The following is a 13,610-nucleotide window of genomic DNA, read 5'->3' on the forward strand; positions in this document are numbered from 1 at the left end:
CCCCCCCCCCAGCCTCTGCCTAGGGAAAGGGCAGTCTTTCCCTGCAGTGGTAACCAAAGCAGCTGACATCATTCTCCTCTCCCCTATGAGGTATGTTATGCAACTGAAAATTCCAACTGCCTTGGGGGGGGTGAGTTTGAGGTGTGGAATGGAGTGAGGTCCAATCAGCTTCCATATGCAAATGACCTTGGAACGCTGGGCGGGACTGCACAAAGCAGCCAGTCAACCCAGCCAGTGTCTTCTGAGTGGCAGTTCTTCCGGCCTAACACTAAAGGGGCCAATTTTAGAACGTTGGTGCCCACTATTCAATTATTATAAGGGAGAGATTATTTTGTCCCTTTCATAATGATTTCCCCATAGATGGTTTCTTTACCTTGAGAACACGGAGACCAGATTTTTCAAGCTGTTTTTCTTTGTTTTTGAATTCTTGGAGATACGACTCTATTGGAATGACTTGGTAACAGTATTTGCTTGCCACCTCTGTGCATCCTTCTAGATGAAGATCATTTCCCAGACATCCTGGAGGCAGGTAACAAGATAGGCTTAATAACAGTAAAAGTAAGACTTCCAGTTTGGGCTGACATTTATTGGATAGGGATGCTACCAATCAATTTTATTTGCTTAATAAAGGGGAGAACAATACCCTCTGAAAAAGAGAATAACTGCTACGGGTTGTTCCTTTAACAAAGACCCATTCATGGCAGAGTAGACGTATTTCCTTGTAAGAGACACCTGGAGAATGTTTAATCTATTTAAGCCCAAAACATTAAGAGATTAGTGGTAACAAAGTTCAGTGCAATTTTTGAACATCAATTTTAATAATTAAGATGCAGGAATGACCTCTTGTGAAAGTGTTCGGTTCTGATGGCATTATGAGAAATCATCAACATATGCCTCGATTTAGACTAGTCATCTTAGTTTTACAGACATCTGTGTAAACATCCCCAAACAAAGACATTGAGATTCATTAATATACTGCTATTGGTTATTTCAGAATTTACAAAGTATGACAGTTTACTGTAAACGTTTAATTGTTAGACAGGTCCCACTCACCTTTTCAGTTACAGTTAGCTGATGATTAAATCAGTAAATGCTAAATTTCTCCTGAACTAGACCAAAATGTGTGTTTGTGTAGCACATACTTTATCTCCACTGATATTCTGGATGATTTAGGACAGCGTAGTCCACAGTAAGGAAGAATGTACAAAATCTCACAACATGACACCTTTTTATGAAAGTTTGATTCCCTCCATTTCTTTTTTTTGCATTAAATGTTCAGGCAGGAGCACTAGAATTTCCTGTGAAAAGCTACCACCGAAGGCCTAATCCAGTCTCCCAGAAATCAACCTATTTTTTAAAAAAGCTTCTGTGACAATGTAGTTCTTCCCCATTCCTTCTCAAAATCATGTATCATAGAATCCCCTCTGTGAACTAATGTGCTGACAAAGGGACAGAACAAAGATGTGAAAAAATATACTGTTACCAAAAAGGTGGATTTTGCTTGGCTGAAGCCAAGGAGTTCTGCGCACAGTGACTGAGATATGACCAGCAGCCTAAGATTTTTAAAGATACTCTGTTCGTGCCTGTTTGTGCTCAAGTGGTTAAGACGCTGAACTGCAGGCTGTGGAAGGTCGGTAGTTCAGCAGTTCAAGACCCGGGTGCGCCGCATGAGTGAGGAGTGAGGAGTGAGCTCCCGTCTCTAGTTCCAGCTCCTGCCAACCTAGCAGTTCGAAAGCAATTAATTGCAAGTAGATAAAAAGGTACCACTTCAGTGGGAAGGCAACAGCGTTCCGTGCGCCTTGGTGTTTAGTCATGCCGGCCACATGACCACGGAAACGTCTTCGGACAGCGCTGGCTCTTCGGCTTAGAAACGGAGATAAGCACCGCAACCCTAGAGTCGGATTCGACTGGCTTTCGAGCAAAGGAACCTTTACCGTTACCTTTACCTGTTTGTGCCCTTTGGTGCTGGAAGTACCAAGCATGACGTTTGACAGAATTATCTGCCTCAGGCATCCCTGTTAGCAATCAAGATATAACTGCAAAATATAATTAGGCTTCACTTTACTTTGCTCCCCACCAAGCTCTCTCAGATTTTACATCAGAGAAAGAAAAAATTGTACTGAGTTATTCATTATTACCTCTGTTTTTACTATCTGAATAACTACTTTGCATTAGGTTAGATCCCATGATCCATGGATGCAAGGATTCTGGATCTTTCCCATGTTTGCTGAATCCAACCCACTGTACACTTCCAGCATTTGCACAAGGGTTAGCAAAGTAGACAGCAAGGAATTGAGCCAAATGGAGTTTGTCAAAGGAGACACCAAGAGTCATGGGGGGACAGTAGGACTAGAATGTTTCAATAAGCCAAATTCCTCATCAGATTCTTGGCTCTCTGATGTACTCATGTATGTCATAACCAGGGGTCATTTCCTGCAGGAGCGCACAGGAGCGGAGCTCCGGCAGTAAGGAGCCAAGGGGGTGGGCACATGCAACAAGCCCCACCCCCTGCTCCCTGCAGCCCTCAGTTGGGCCACGAGGAGCAAGAAGTAACCAGGTAAGTTACAGAGCCCTCCCCCTGCCTTCAGTTACAGGCTCTCCCTCCTCTCTAAGGGCAGATCTGTGCGTTTCCCCCCCCCCCATAGCTAGCCATCCAAAACAGTCCAGTGGCACCTTTAAGACCAAGTTTTATTCAGGTACAAGCTCTCCCTCCTCTGTGAGGACAGATCTGCATGCCCCCCCCCCCACCCATACCTAGCAATCCAAAACACTCCAGTGGAGCCTGAACGGTGGGTGTTGCCTTCTGACACACTTCCGGTGATGCCAGGGGGTGTGGCATATGCAAACAAGTTATGCTAATAAGTTATGCTAATGAGCCCCTGCACCTCTTTTTCTACAAAATGACCCCTGGTCATAAATGAAGTGTGCGATATTACATACCATCTGCCTTTAGGTGTTCTTGGTCAGTTGTATTCTGTAGCATGAATTCAATGGCAAATGTTGCATCAATCACAGCTTGGGGGGGACCTTCAATCGCTAATGCCGGCCCCTCTCTAGTCAAACTCTCCAGGATGGTGAGACCAAAATGCTCTTGCAGATGGGACAGCTCAACAGGCTGACTCTGGCCAAGGCTCAGATGGCTGTAATTTCTTATAAGGATTTGGTGCGTGTCCTCGACCTGTATTATGCTCTTGAGCCACAGTCCTGCTTCTTCTAAGGTTTCACGGCTACATCCAATGAGTTCTACAAATGGTCCATTTTTTCCAGAACATTCCTTGGCTTGTATGTCAGTCTGTACCTCTGGAAAAATAGTGAGTGCAAATGTTATTTTTTAATCTCGAAGGAAACCAATAGGTGCATAAGAAGCTTTATTTTCTGTAACTCTTCTTGCGTAGTAAATCCAGTTCTTGTTTAAAAAATTATCAACAGGATCTCCACTCATTTTACCCATTCTGTGTATTTCTTACCCATAGCATCCATACTGCAGCAGTCCATTTTTTCTTCCAGTTTACTTTTGATTGACATAATCTTGGTACAGAAAGCCTTTAAAAAGAGTGAAACAAACCATCAATAAAGGTATGGTCATTTCTACCTGGTAATGGTGGTTATTTGTGTCTGTTTTAATATATCCTTACCCAATAGGGATCCCAAGTCCCCCCGTGGGGCGGGGATACCCCCGCCCCAGAGGCCCGTTCCCCGGCGGCGCCGGATCGGGCCCCAGGGGGAACTCCTCCCCGACGTGCGCGTCACCCGGAAGTGACGTTATGACGCCGGGCACGCTGGGGGTGGGGCCACGGCCATACAAAGGAAAACTCTATGGTTTTCCCTTGTATGGTTGTGGCCCCGCCCCCAGCGTGCCCGACGTCATAACGTCACTTCCTGGTGACATGCGTGCGACGCGCGCACGCTCTGGGATCCACCCGGGAGTTCCCCGCCACCAAGGTAAGTCCCACTTGGCAACCCTATTACCCAAGCTCAGGAATCAAAATAGGAAGCTGGGAAACAAGTCTATTCCAAACATCTTCTGTAATGGGAACAGCATGCTTTCAAGTTATTATGCAAACTATGCTATGTTGGATGTGATTATTAGCAACATTTCCATTTCATGGTTGTTTCAGTGTTGTGCTTGGTACCAAAAAGATGTTCTACTTCTCTGCTGTTAGAAGTGAAAGCTCAAAATGGTTGCACCAACTTAGGCTCACACAGAGCTTAACAAATTCCAGGTGTCACTGTGGCACCTAATATTTTAACACTGATTTTTATTGCACTAACTCTTAGTGACCCCTTGATAGAGCTCTTTTATTACTTCACATCAGAACATGTCTTATTGTATGATATTCTTGACACTGCTTGCATGCTTTTTCATGTAAATGTTATACTATTCAGTTGTGGGAGATGAACTGATTTCATAATCAGTTGCTTTCTATACTGGCTTTGATATTCAATTAAACAGAGCTTTATGCAATAATGAAATTATAAGAAATCAGGGAGAAATCTCACATCAGAACATGTCCTATTGTATGATATAAAAGTACATGATATTCTTGACACTGCTTGCATGCTTTTTCATGTAAACGTTATACTATTCAATTGGGGGAGATGAACTGATTTCATCATCAGTTGCTTTCTATACTGGCTTTCATATTCAGTTAAACAGAGCTTTATGCAATAATGAAATTATAAGAAATCAGGGAGAAATCGGAAGTTATTAGAAGATGTGTACATTAAAATAGAAACCTTGAAGGCTGAAAGGTTAGTTTGGCCCTACATTTTTGGACTAGTTCCTAGATCCACAGAAAATCTGTCAAGGCCTGAGATAGGATATACGATACACTTCTTCAGTGCCTGGAAACAGATTGTCCTTTTCCACAGCAGAAAATCAAGGATTTTCACTTTGTGCAGTGCTATCTTACAGGATTTTAGATCTGTGTTCAGGTTAGACCAAACACCATTGGCATGGAGGCTGTATAATCCCATGCCTGGTGAGGCTGGTCTATTACAGCAGAACTTTTCATACTAGTGAGCCTTTGTAACATTAACTCTCAAATGAAAAACTCACCAGCTTCCCTACCTCAAGTCATAGGATGTGTGTGTGTGGGGGGGGGTGCTACATCAAGGGGGCAGAAAACTGCTGTTCCTGAGTCTTGAGAAGGCTTTTAGAAACTGCTGCTTTAAGTGCCTGAGGAAAAAAACAGTGTTATATAGGCCAGGTTCTTTATATATATATTCAAAGAAGGTAAAATTGGACTGGTAACAGAAAAGGACCTCACCTGCTGGGCGTTGCCCTCGTGATGAGATGGCCATATCACATGAAGCACAAACTCACAGGTGATGTTGTACCCTTTGGTGCATACCAGTTTGGAGCAATCTGCTGGAAGTTTCTGTAATTCAGAAAGAAATTGCTCCTGCAAAGGCAGACCTGCTTTTTCTAGAATTGCTCTTGAAATGGTTCCTTGTGAAAGATCGTCTTGCACAATCACAGAGTTGATAATAATGGCAGTCTGGAAGAGAACAGTGTAAAATCTGAAGCCATTTCAATTGGGAGGGACACGTACAGTTTCTACGTAATGCATTTCTGTATCTTTCATGTTTTTATCTTGCCCTTGCTCCATGCAACTCAGGGTGGCAGATGCCTTCCAGATATACTTGAAGTACTTTCAGCGCATTCACAGAACCTCATCCAAAAGGCTATGTGGACATCAAGCCTAGTTAGTGACTGCCTGGATGGACACATTCCAAAGGCTTGGTTATTTTTTCCAACCTAATACAGATATTCTTGGCAAGCTAAGGCACCCATACTATTCTTTGACATGTTGGAAAAAAGTGGTGCAAATCCAACTTTCATTTGGAGGAAGTTCCTTCAGCCTAAGGAGCCTTCTTCCAGCTTAAGTTCCTCTGCCATTGGAGGAAGGCTTCAAACCTTTCTCAGGTGGAGTAGTAGGATGCATACCAGTGTGGATTTGCTCAAGAGAAAGTATCTTGTTAACATACTGTCTTGTGCTTGGAGCTGCGGTGGCTCAAGTGGTTAAGACGCTGAACTGCAGGCTGTGGAAGGGCAGTAGTTCAGCAGTTCGAGACCCGGGTGCCGCATGACGGAGTGAGCTCCCATCTCTGGCCCCAGCTCCTGCCAACCTAACAGTTCGAAAGCAAGAAGTTGCAAGTAGATAAATAGGTACCACTTCAGTGGGAAGGTAACAGCGTTCCGTGCGCCTTGGTGTTTAGTCATGCTGGCCACATGACCACGGAAATGTCTTCGGACAGCGCTGGCTCTTCGGCTTTGAAACGGAGATGAGCACTGCAATCCTAGAGTTGGATTCGACTGGCTTTCATCTTTTTAACATACAGTCTTGTGCACATACCATAGCAGAGTAAAAGAGAAGCCTTCTTGGAGGAACAAGGGGACAAGATACAGGACCTGCCACTTCCTACCACACTAAACTACTTATCTAGCACCCGTGAACATTTAGACCAAGTCATGGGAGGGAAATTAACCAGCACTCCAAACCTCAAGGCTGCCCCAAACCAGTCAATTGTGGAATCAGCCTCAGACTCCGTAGTTCACATATCCGCAGCCTGTAAGTGTACAGGGACTTACCTGCTGATTTTCTATGTTCCCTTTTTTGATCTGCAGGCAGAGGTTGTTCACTGTGATGGAATCTGATGCTCCCTTCAGCGGCACTATGTCATTCACACCAAGCAGCTCTTCACAAGCCCTTTTCATTATTTCAACTGTGGGCTCATCAGTGTTCACAAGGTGGATTTCTTGCAAGTAGCCAAATAATGGAGCAAGCTGAATAAAATTCTTTATAGTCTGAACGACCACTTGAGCGCATAGATCCAGTGGGAAGTTGAAGAATCCTGAGCTCAGCGCAGGAATGGCTACCGACTTGATATTGTTTTCTGGCGCATTACCATATTTCAGAATATTTATAATGGCTGTTTCGAGTCTGAGGCAACATTCTTCCCTCTGGTCTTCCGACCACCTTGGGCTTACTATATGGATCACCTGCTTGCAAGGGAGTCTTCCTCCACTCGTGACTGCAATCTGGCCAGCACGGAGAGGTCCGTTCTTTTCAATAAAACGCTTGCACTGCTCTTCAATTTCTGGCCCGCCAGCTTTCAGAAGGGCAAATGCCAGGCCTCCAAAATGATGCAGGTTTTCATTGGCTGTGTTCACCAAAGCATCGGCTTCGTGTCTGGTCAGGTCATCTAATAAGACTGAAACTTCAACTCCTTCTTTCAAGTTTTTCCTATACACTTCTGTGGGGTTCCTTTTACTTTTAAGGTTAGTTATGCAACCAAACTTCTTCTGAAGCAGACGGCATAGGTAGTTCTCTCTTCTCTTAAGAATTGCATAAAGGTTGCTGCTGATGTGAACTGTTAAGATTTCCTCGTCCACGGACATGCTGTTATCTACATGATGAAAGAAAATAAACATTTGGGGTTTTTCTGAAAACAAAACAGATTCTTTTTCTCTGCTTACTTTTACAGGTTTTTTCCCTGTTTTCTATCTAACATTACTTCAGAAAGACAGGGAAATTATTGGCCAGTAAATAATATTCACATAAATAAATGTAATACTGACTGCATTTGTTACTCAATTTATTTATAACAGAAGATCAGCTAACAGCTCAAACCTAAAAGTTGAAGAGCTAGTAAATAATTGCTTTGGCTGAAGTATTATGTCATCCATGTCAGCAATACATCACACATGTGAGCCAATACATTTGCCAGTGTTATCACTGCACACAGGCCCAGGAGCAGTGTTCCCTCTAAGCTGAGTTAGTGTGAGCTAGCTCACAGTTTTTTAGCCTCCGGCTCACACATTTCTGTCTCAGCTCAGGAAGGAGGGCTAACTAATTTATGCAGAAGCCAAATCACCTGCTCACAACTTTAACACCGGTAGCTCACAAAGTAGAATTTTTGCTCACAAGACTCCACAGCTTAGAGGGAACATTGCCCAGGAGGAAAGAGGAAAGTGCTACAGCACAAGACTGAAAGTCTTGGGCTATAGATCAACAGCCCTGTAGGGCTGATTGTTGAGCTTAGGAGCCAGATGATTGGAAAGGTGTTTATGGAAGCCATGAGCCTGAGCTATTCACAGTGCCATCCTAAAGAGATCAGCTAGATTTAAATCCAGTAGCACCTTCAAGACCAACAATATTTTCAGGGTATGAGCCTTAGAAAGCCAATGCTCCCTTCATCAGATACAAGTAAGAATTGAGATCTCTGACTCCTTTTATCACTGTCAGAAGGTGGGAGGGGTTTTGCAAAGAAAGAACTCAGGATGCAGAGGTACAATGCACATTGTAATCAGCTTGATTATGGCAGAGGAAAAATGGCTTAGGGGCAGAAAATTAGCATCTGTAGTGAGATAAGAATCTTATGCTCCTGTTCAGCCCTGGGGGGCTCCATTATTCTGAATATGTGAATGAACTTAAATTCAGCAATCTGACATTGTAATCTCCCCTTGAAGCGTCTCTGAGGACTACTACTCTTAGGTAAGCCATGGAATGTCCTAGAAGATTAAAAAAGTTCTTGCATATATATTTTTTTTGCATTGTGGTTTATGTTAGATTTATGTCCATTTATTGTTTTGCATAGGGGTTGTCCTGTCTGTCCAGTGTACAGAGTGGAAGGGCATTGCTGACATCTGATGGCATATACAACGTTGGAAGATGAACAGGTGAATGAACCTGAGATGATATGACTGGTGTTGTTAAGTCTGGTGATTGTGTTGTTAGAGTGAATACGGGGATAGCATTAGCATCTTGGTTTGTTGTAGGCCCCGGTCCCAGAGTCCAGTGTCCATGTTAGGAAGTGCATTGCTGTGGGTGAGACGTTGTTTAAGGTTCAAAGGTTGCCTGTGGGCAAGAAAAGATTTGCCTCCCAATGCCTGTGAGAGAGGAGTATCATTGTCCAGGACAGGTTGTAGGTTGATAATAATGGGTTAAATTGGTTTAATCTGAGTGTCCTGTCCAGCGGAGCTGTGGCTAAGCCAGCGCTTTCTAGGTGTGAGCCAACACATGACCACTGAAGAAAGCTTAAATCATCTTTATTCAACTTCACACGCATTCAGAAGATCATTTACTCACAATAGCTGGGTGGAAAGTTACATCTTTTGATCTAGGTTAGTTCAATAGCCGCGGTGAGAAAGAGATGGGCTTCCCCTCTCCTTTGCAGTAAGGGTTGATGAACAAAGAAAATGGAAAAGAACAATAAAATCCTATCTTTGTGCCTCTGAGCTCAGGAAATTACTCTTAATGAGCCAGTCAGAGGGAAGCTTCTGGGACCCCTAACTGTGGACTCCAATTCCCAGGTGCACAAGTCTTAAAGATACAGAGAATAGGGTGAATAAGATGTAATGAAAATTATGGACTGTATGATTTCTCAAAGATTGAAAAATAAAAATTTTGTTTACCCAAAAAAAGATACAGAGCAGTTTTACTAAACTACAGATAACGCTGACTGGGGGCAGCATACTGAGAGCTGTATGTGACCACCAGTGATGTTCTGCTGTTGTTTTGTTTGGGCCTATCTTTTACCACGTTATCCTTTGGTATCATCCTAAAGAGGGTTAAACCATTTTAAGTCCATTGAAGAAAATGGCCTTAGAAAGCATACCTGCCGAGGATGGTGTAATGATTTAAAGTATTAAGTGTATGTTTCTTTAAATGTTTGGTAAGTTTCAGAAGAGAAAGAGGGTGAAAGAGGGGGATGAGTGAGTAAGGTGATTGGCTGGTGACTGGGAGTGCATCAGAGGAGCTAAGAAGGGGAAAAAATATAGCGAGAGAGAAAGCAGCCGTTAACAGCAGTAGTCCATCAGCAGAAAAACAGACAGCAGTCAGCAGAGGCTGAGAGACCTGACTTCCGTAAAGTTCAGTCAACAGGACTGAAAGAGCAGTCTTCTGATAAGAATCCAAAAAAGTGCTGTGAAAAGCATTAGGATTCTAGGGAAGAAAGTAGTAAAACTTATAGAGGACATATTAGAGACTAGAGACAGTCAAATCCTAATATTGTCAGAGTATTATAAGAATGTGAGAGAAAGAAGCTGACAGAAACCTGAGTTAGAAGAAAGAGAAATATGTAACTGAGCAAAATATATTAAAGCTAAGGACCAGGTACATTCTGAAGAGAAAGGAGGATTTGAATGAGAGGAGTGATTGTGGAGAGAAAGAGTGTGACAACTTAGTCAGAGGTTATTAACTTCCACTGTTTATTTAATGAAGAGATAACTTGCTAAACATCCTGAAACCAATATGCTTCTTGTACACATAAAACTTTATTTTGTTTTATGTAAACCTGGAGTCATATGCTGTTAAAATACAAGAGTCTCATCCTCAGGACCACATAGTCCACCGAAGGGTCCTTAGAACTTGGGCACAATACTATGGGAATGGTTAAATAATAAAATTGGGATTAAATTCCTGGCGGCAGCGCTACAGAGAGAGAGAGAGAGAGACCTTATCTAACCACCAAAAATATAGAGCAGTTGTGACAGATGGCATTGTAACCGTAACTGGTAGTCAACTTCCCCCTATATTCCTTGCCATCTGGAAGGCAATCAGCATATTCAGCAGTGCTAAACCCTTTTTTGTTTCTTACTTTATAATTCGCAAATGCATATTATTCTGCATACGTGGGGAAATGCAGAAACTTTTCCTTTTCTGCAGACGACTCCATTTTTCTGGCTATTTAGGCTCTCTACTATGAACTTCAGTTTTAGAGGGGGGAAACTGGAGACCTATGACGAATTGCAGAAGAATGGGGTAAAGGACCAGGGATTCTGCCCCCTCCAGCCAAAAGTCTCTCCCTTGCAGATTCTATATGCTCCTGAAGGTCCTGAGCAAGCCAATTTCCCCATCTGTTTATCTGTTTCCTTTTGATACTCAGGTGCTCTCAGATTTCTATGTCGCCTGGGGGGCTTCTATTTTGATTAACCCTTGAGTATGTAAAAAACACGGCCTCATCTGTTAGTGGCCTGGTTTAACTGCTTTTATGATTGGTACAAGCCTCCCTCTTTATTATAAGATATATTATGATTATGATGGTTCCCTCCCCTCAGTAAGCAATGCCTGTGTGTGTGTGTGTGTGACTCTGTCAGTAGAGGAGGATGGCAGATCAGCACTACAAGTATTCCTGTCATGTAAGAATCTGGACAGGAGGCCTGAGCCTAAAGCCCTTGGTCTGATGTTCCTGAAAAGCAGAAAATCCTACTCAAATTGTTAATATGCAACCAAAGGCATAAAGAGAGTTACCTACCTGTATTCTTTTCAGTCGTCTCAGAACTGGAAGCCTGGGGAAGCAAAATAACAATAGAACCATAATTCCTCTACTGTGGAATAATATTTCTGTATTTTACTCCCCATTCAAAACCCTTTGCTCAACAAGTCCCCCAGATGGAGAAAACACATTCCGGTTCAACAATCCCTCTTTTCTCCATTTGGTCCCAGCCGCAAAGAGAACCCATATTTCCTTACACAAAGATGAGTAGGACCCAAACAGTGCAATCCTAAACAAAGTTATACTTTTCTAAATCTGCTGAAGTCAATGGGCTTAAAAGTGTGTGACTTTGCAGAAGATTGCACTGAAAGATTCCTATTTTTCCTTTCATACTTTTGACTTTGGAAATACAGGAGTGGAAACTAGTCAGAGGGTCAAAAATACTGGTTTTGCTGACCAAAATTCCAAAAAAAACTGACCAAATACTGACAAAAAACTGACAGATTACTGAACAATTGAATGTCAGCCTATTGATAAACTAGCATTTTAAATGTAAAACTAGGACTTCATTAAAAACAATTATTATCTGGCCTCCACCATCCCCATAGCCGGCCCCAAAGTCAGGCGTGTCTTTTCAAAGAACTGATTCAAGTATGTATCTGTGCGGCATGTTTCACTGGCAGTTTCATCTACTAGAAGTTTCCATTCATCCACAATCATGTCCGGTGGCATACCCACCGGGAGTGCTGCTGCTACCTTCATTACATCCTTGTGGGTTCCTTCCTTGACCCTCTGTGCTGAAGCTAAACATTGACGATATCTGAGGATGGGCTTGTCCAAAGATGACTGGAGTTTGTAGGCTGCTATGAAATGTTTTTTTGCTCCCGTTAAAAAAAGTAGCTGTTCCTTTTCAGAAAGTTTTTTCAGTTCGTCACAGATTCTACTTTCACTGATTACTTCTCTCACAGGTATGTAGTGCTCATCACTGAAGGCTTCAAGAGACAATGGTGCTGAACTCTTACAAACACGATTCATGATGGTTCTTGTGAGTGTTTTTACTTCACTGTGCATCACACGCACCAAAGGCTCTTCTTTCTGGAACACTCCAGTGAACTTTGTAAATAAGCAGGCACTCATGCAAAAAATAAAAATCACCTCTGCTTTCATTGTCTTGTGTTTTAAGAGGTTAATTATGTTTCTATACTTTGTGGAAGATTTCACCAAAACACTTTTACTCTTAGGAACAAAGTCCTTAAAGTACATCATAACTGAACTAAAAAAAATCTGTCTTCTCACTGGGAAGTCATTGTGTTTTCCCCAAATGCAGTAATGAAAACAAAAAAACACAAACTGCATTCACAAAAATCAAAGAAATACTGACTTTACTGACCAATTTTTTTAAAAAAAAAAAACTGACAAATTACTGACCAACATGAAAAAAACTGACTTTTACTGATTTCACTGACCATTTTCCACCCCTGAAATGTCTTTTCTTTTACATCCTGACTTTGGGAAGTGACTATCTGTGCTAACTTTTAACTTTCTGCATCATTATTCAACATAAATCAATTTAAACTCTTCTTATCTCCCTTCTCGTATTTGAATAAAAGTTCAAGCTTGTGAGTCGGGAAACAACTGCTTTGTGATCACTGTCCTTATTACTATTATTACTAAGCAGAATGGTTAACAATAACAATTCCAGCTGGCCATGAACAAGAGGGGACTTCTTACACATTCTGAAAGTTAGATTTAATTCTATAGAATTCTATAATTCTACTAGATTTGGAGGCGGTTGGTGAGTTTATACTTTGAACCTTTGCTATGTCTTGATACCACTTGTTTCTTTGACCAAAGAAGTCCTGGTCTAAGGAAATTCCCTGCTCTTGATTATCTATGTACACTTTTTACCCTACCTCCAAGGAGCATAAAGTGACATCATTGTGTTTGGTTCTCATAGATTTGCTTTTACTCTTGCAAGATTAAATGCTGTACCATCTGCAGAATTAACGGGACGTTTCTCACGAACTCCGTATTCAGACAGGCTTTGTACCTGCGCTTCTGGCGAAATTGAAACGCTGACACATCTCCTTTTGTTTTGTTCTCATTGGTTAGCTCTTCGGTCATATTGGGTATATCCAATTTTATCTAAATTTTATCTAAATACCATCTTGGACTGCAAGAAGATCAAATCAGTCAATCCGAAAAGTAATCAACCCTGACTGTTCCCTGTAAGGCCAGATAATGAAACTGAAGCTCAAATACTTTGGCCACCAAATGAGAAGGGAGCACTCACTGGAGAAGACCCTGATGCTGGGAAAGACTGAAGGTCAAAGAAGACGGGGACGGCAAAGGATGAGATGGTTGGACAGTGTCATAGATGCAACTGA

At 42.2% G+C, this 13,610-nt stretch overlaps 1 protein-coding gene across 1 annotated transcript in view; it reads right to left on the reverse strand.

Annotated features, from left to right (window-relative positions):
- Positions 1–11,324, reverse strand: part of PARP9 (poly(ADP-ribose) polymerase family member 9) — a 20,053-nt gene extending 8,729 nt beyond the window's left edge. The window contains exons 1-6 of the mRNA XM_015429002.1: positions 11,263–11,324; positions 6,596–7,413; positions 5,271–5,501; positions 3,468–3,543; positions 2,937–3,300; positions 374–542 (exon numbers count right to left, since the gene is read on the reverse strand). Of these exons, the coding sequence (XP_015284488.1) occupies positions 374–542; positions 2,937–3,300; positions 3,468–3,543; positions 5,271–5,501; positions 6,596–7,405 (1,650 nt within the window). The 5' untranslated portion in view covers positions 7,406–7,413; positions 11,263–11,324. The remainder of the gene's footprint in view (positions 1–373; positions 543–2,936; positions 3,301–3,467; positions 3,544–5,270; positions 5,502–6,595; positions 7,414–11,262) is intronic.
- Positions 11,325–13,610: the final 2,286 nt, after the last annotated feature.

The sequence above is a fragment of the Gekko japonicus genome, unplaced genomic scaffold (assembly GCF_001447785.1).
Source record: "Gekko japonicus isolate JY-2015 unplaced genomic scaffold, Gekko_japonicus_V1.1 scaffold1369, whole genome shotgun sequence".
In the NCBI taxonomy this organism is placed as follows: Eukaryota; Metazoa; Chordata; class Lepidosauria; order Squamata; family Gekkonidae; genus Gekko; species Gekko japonicus.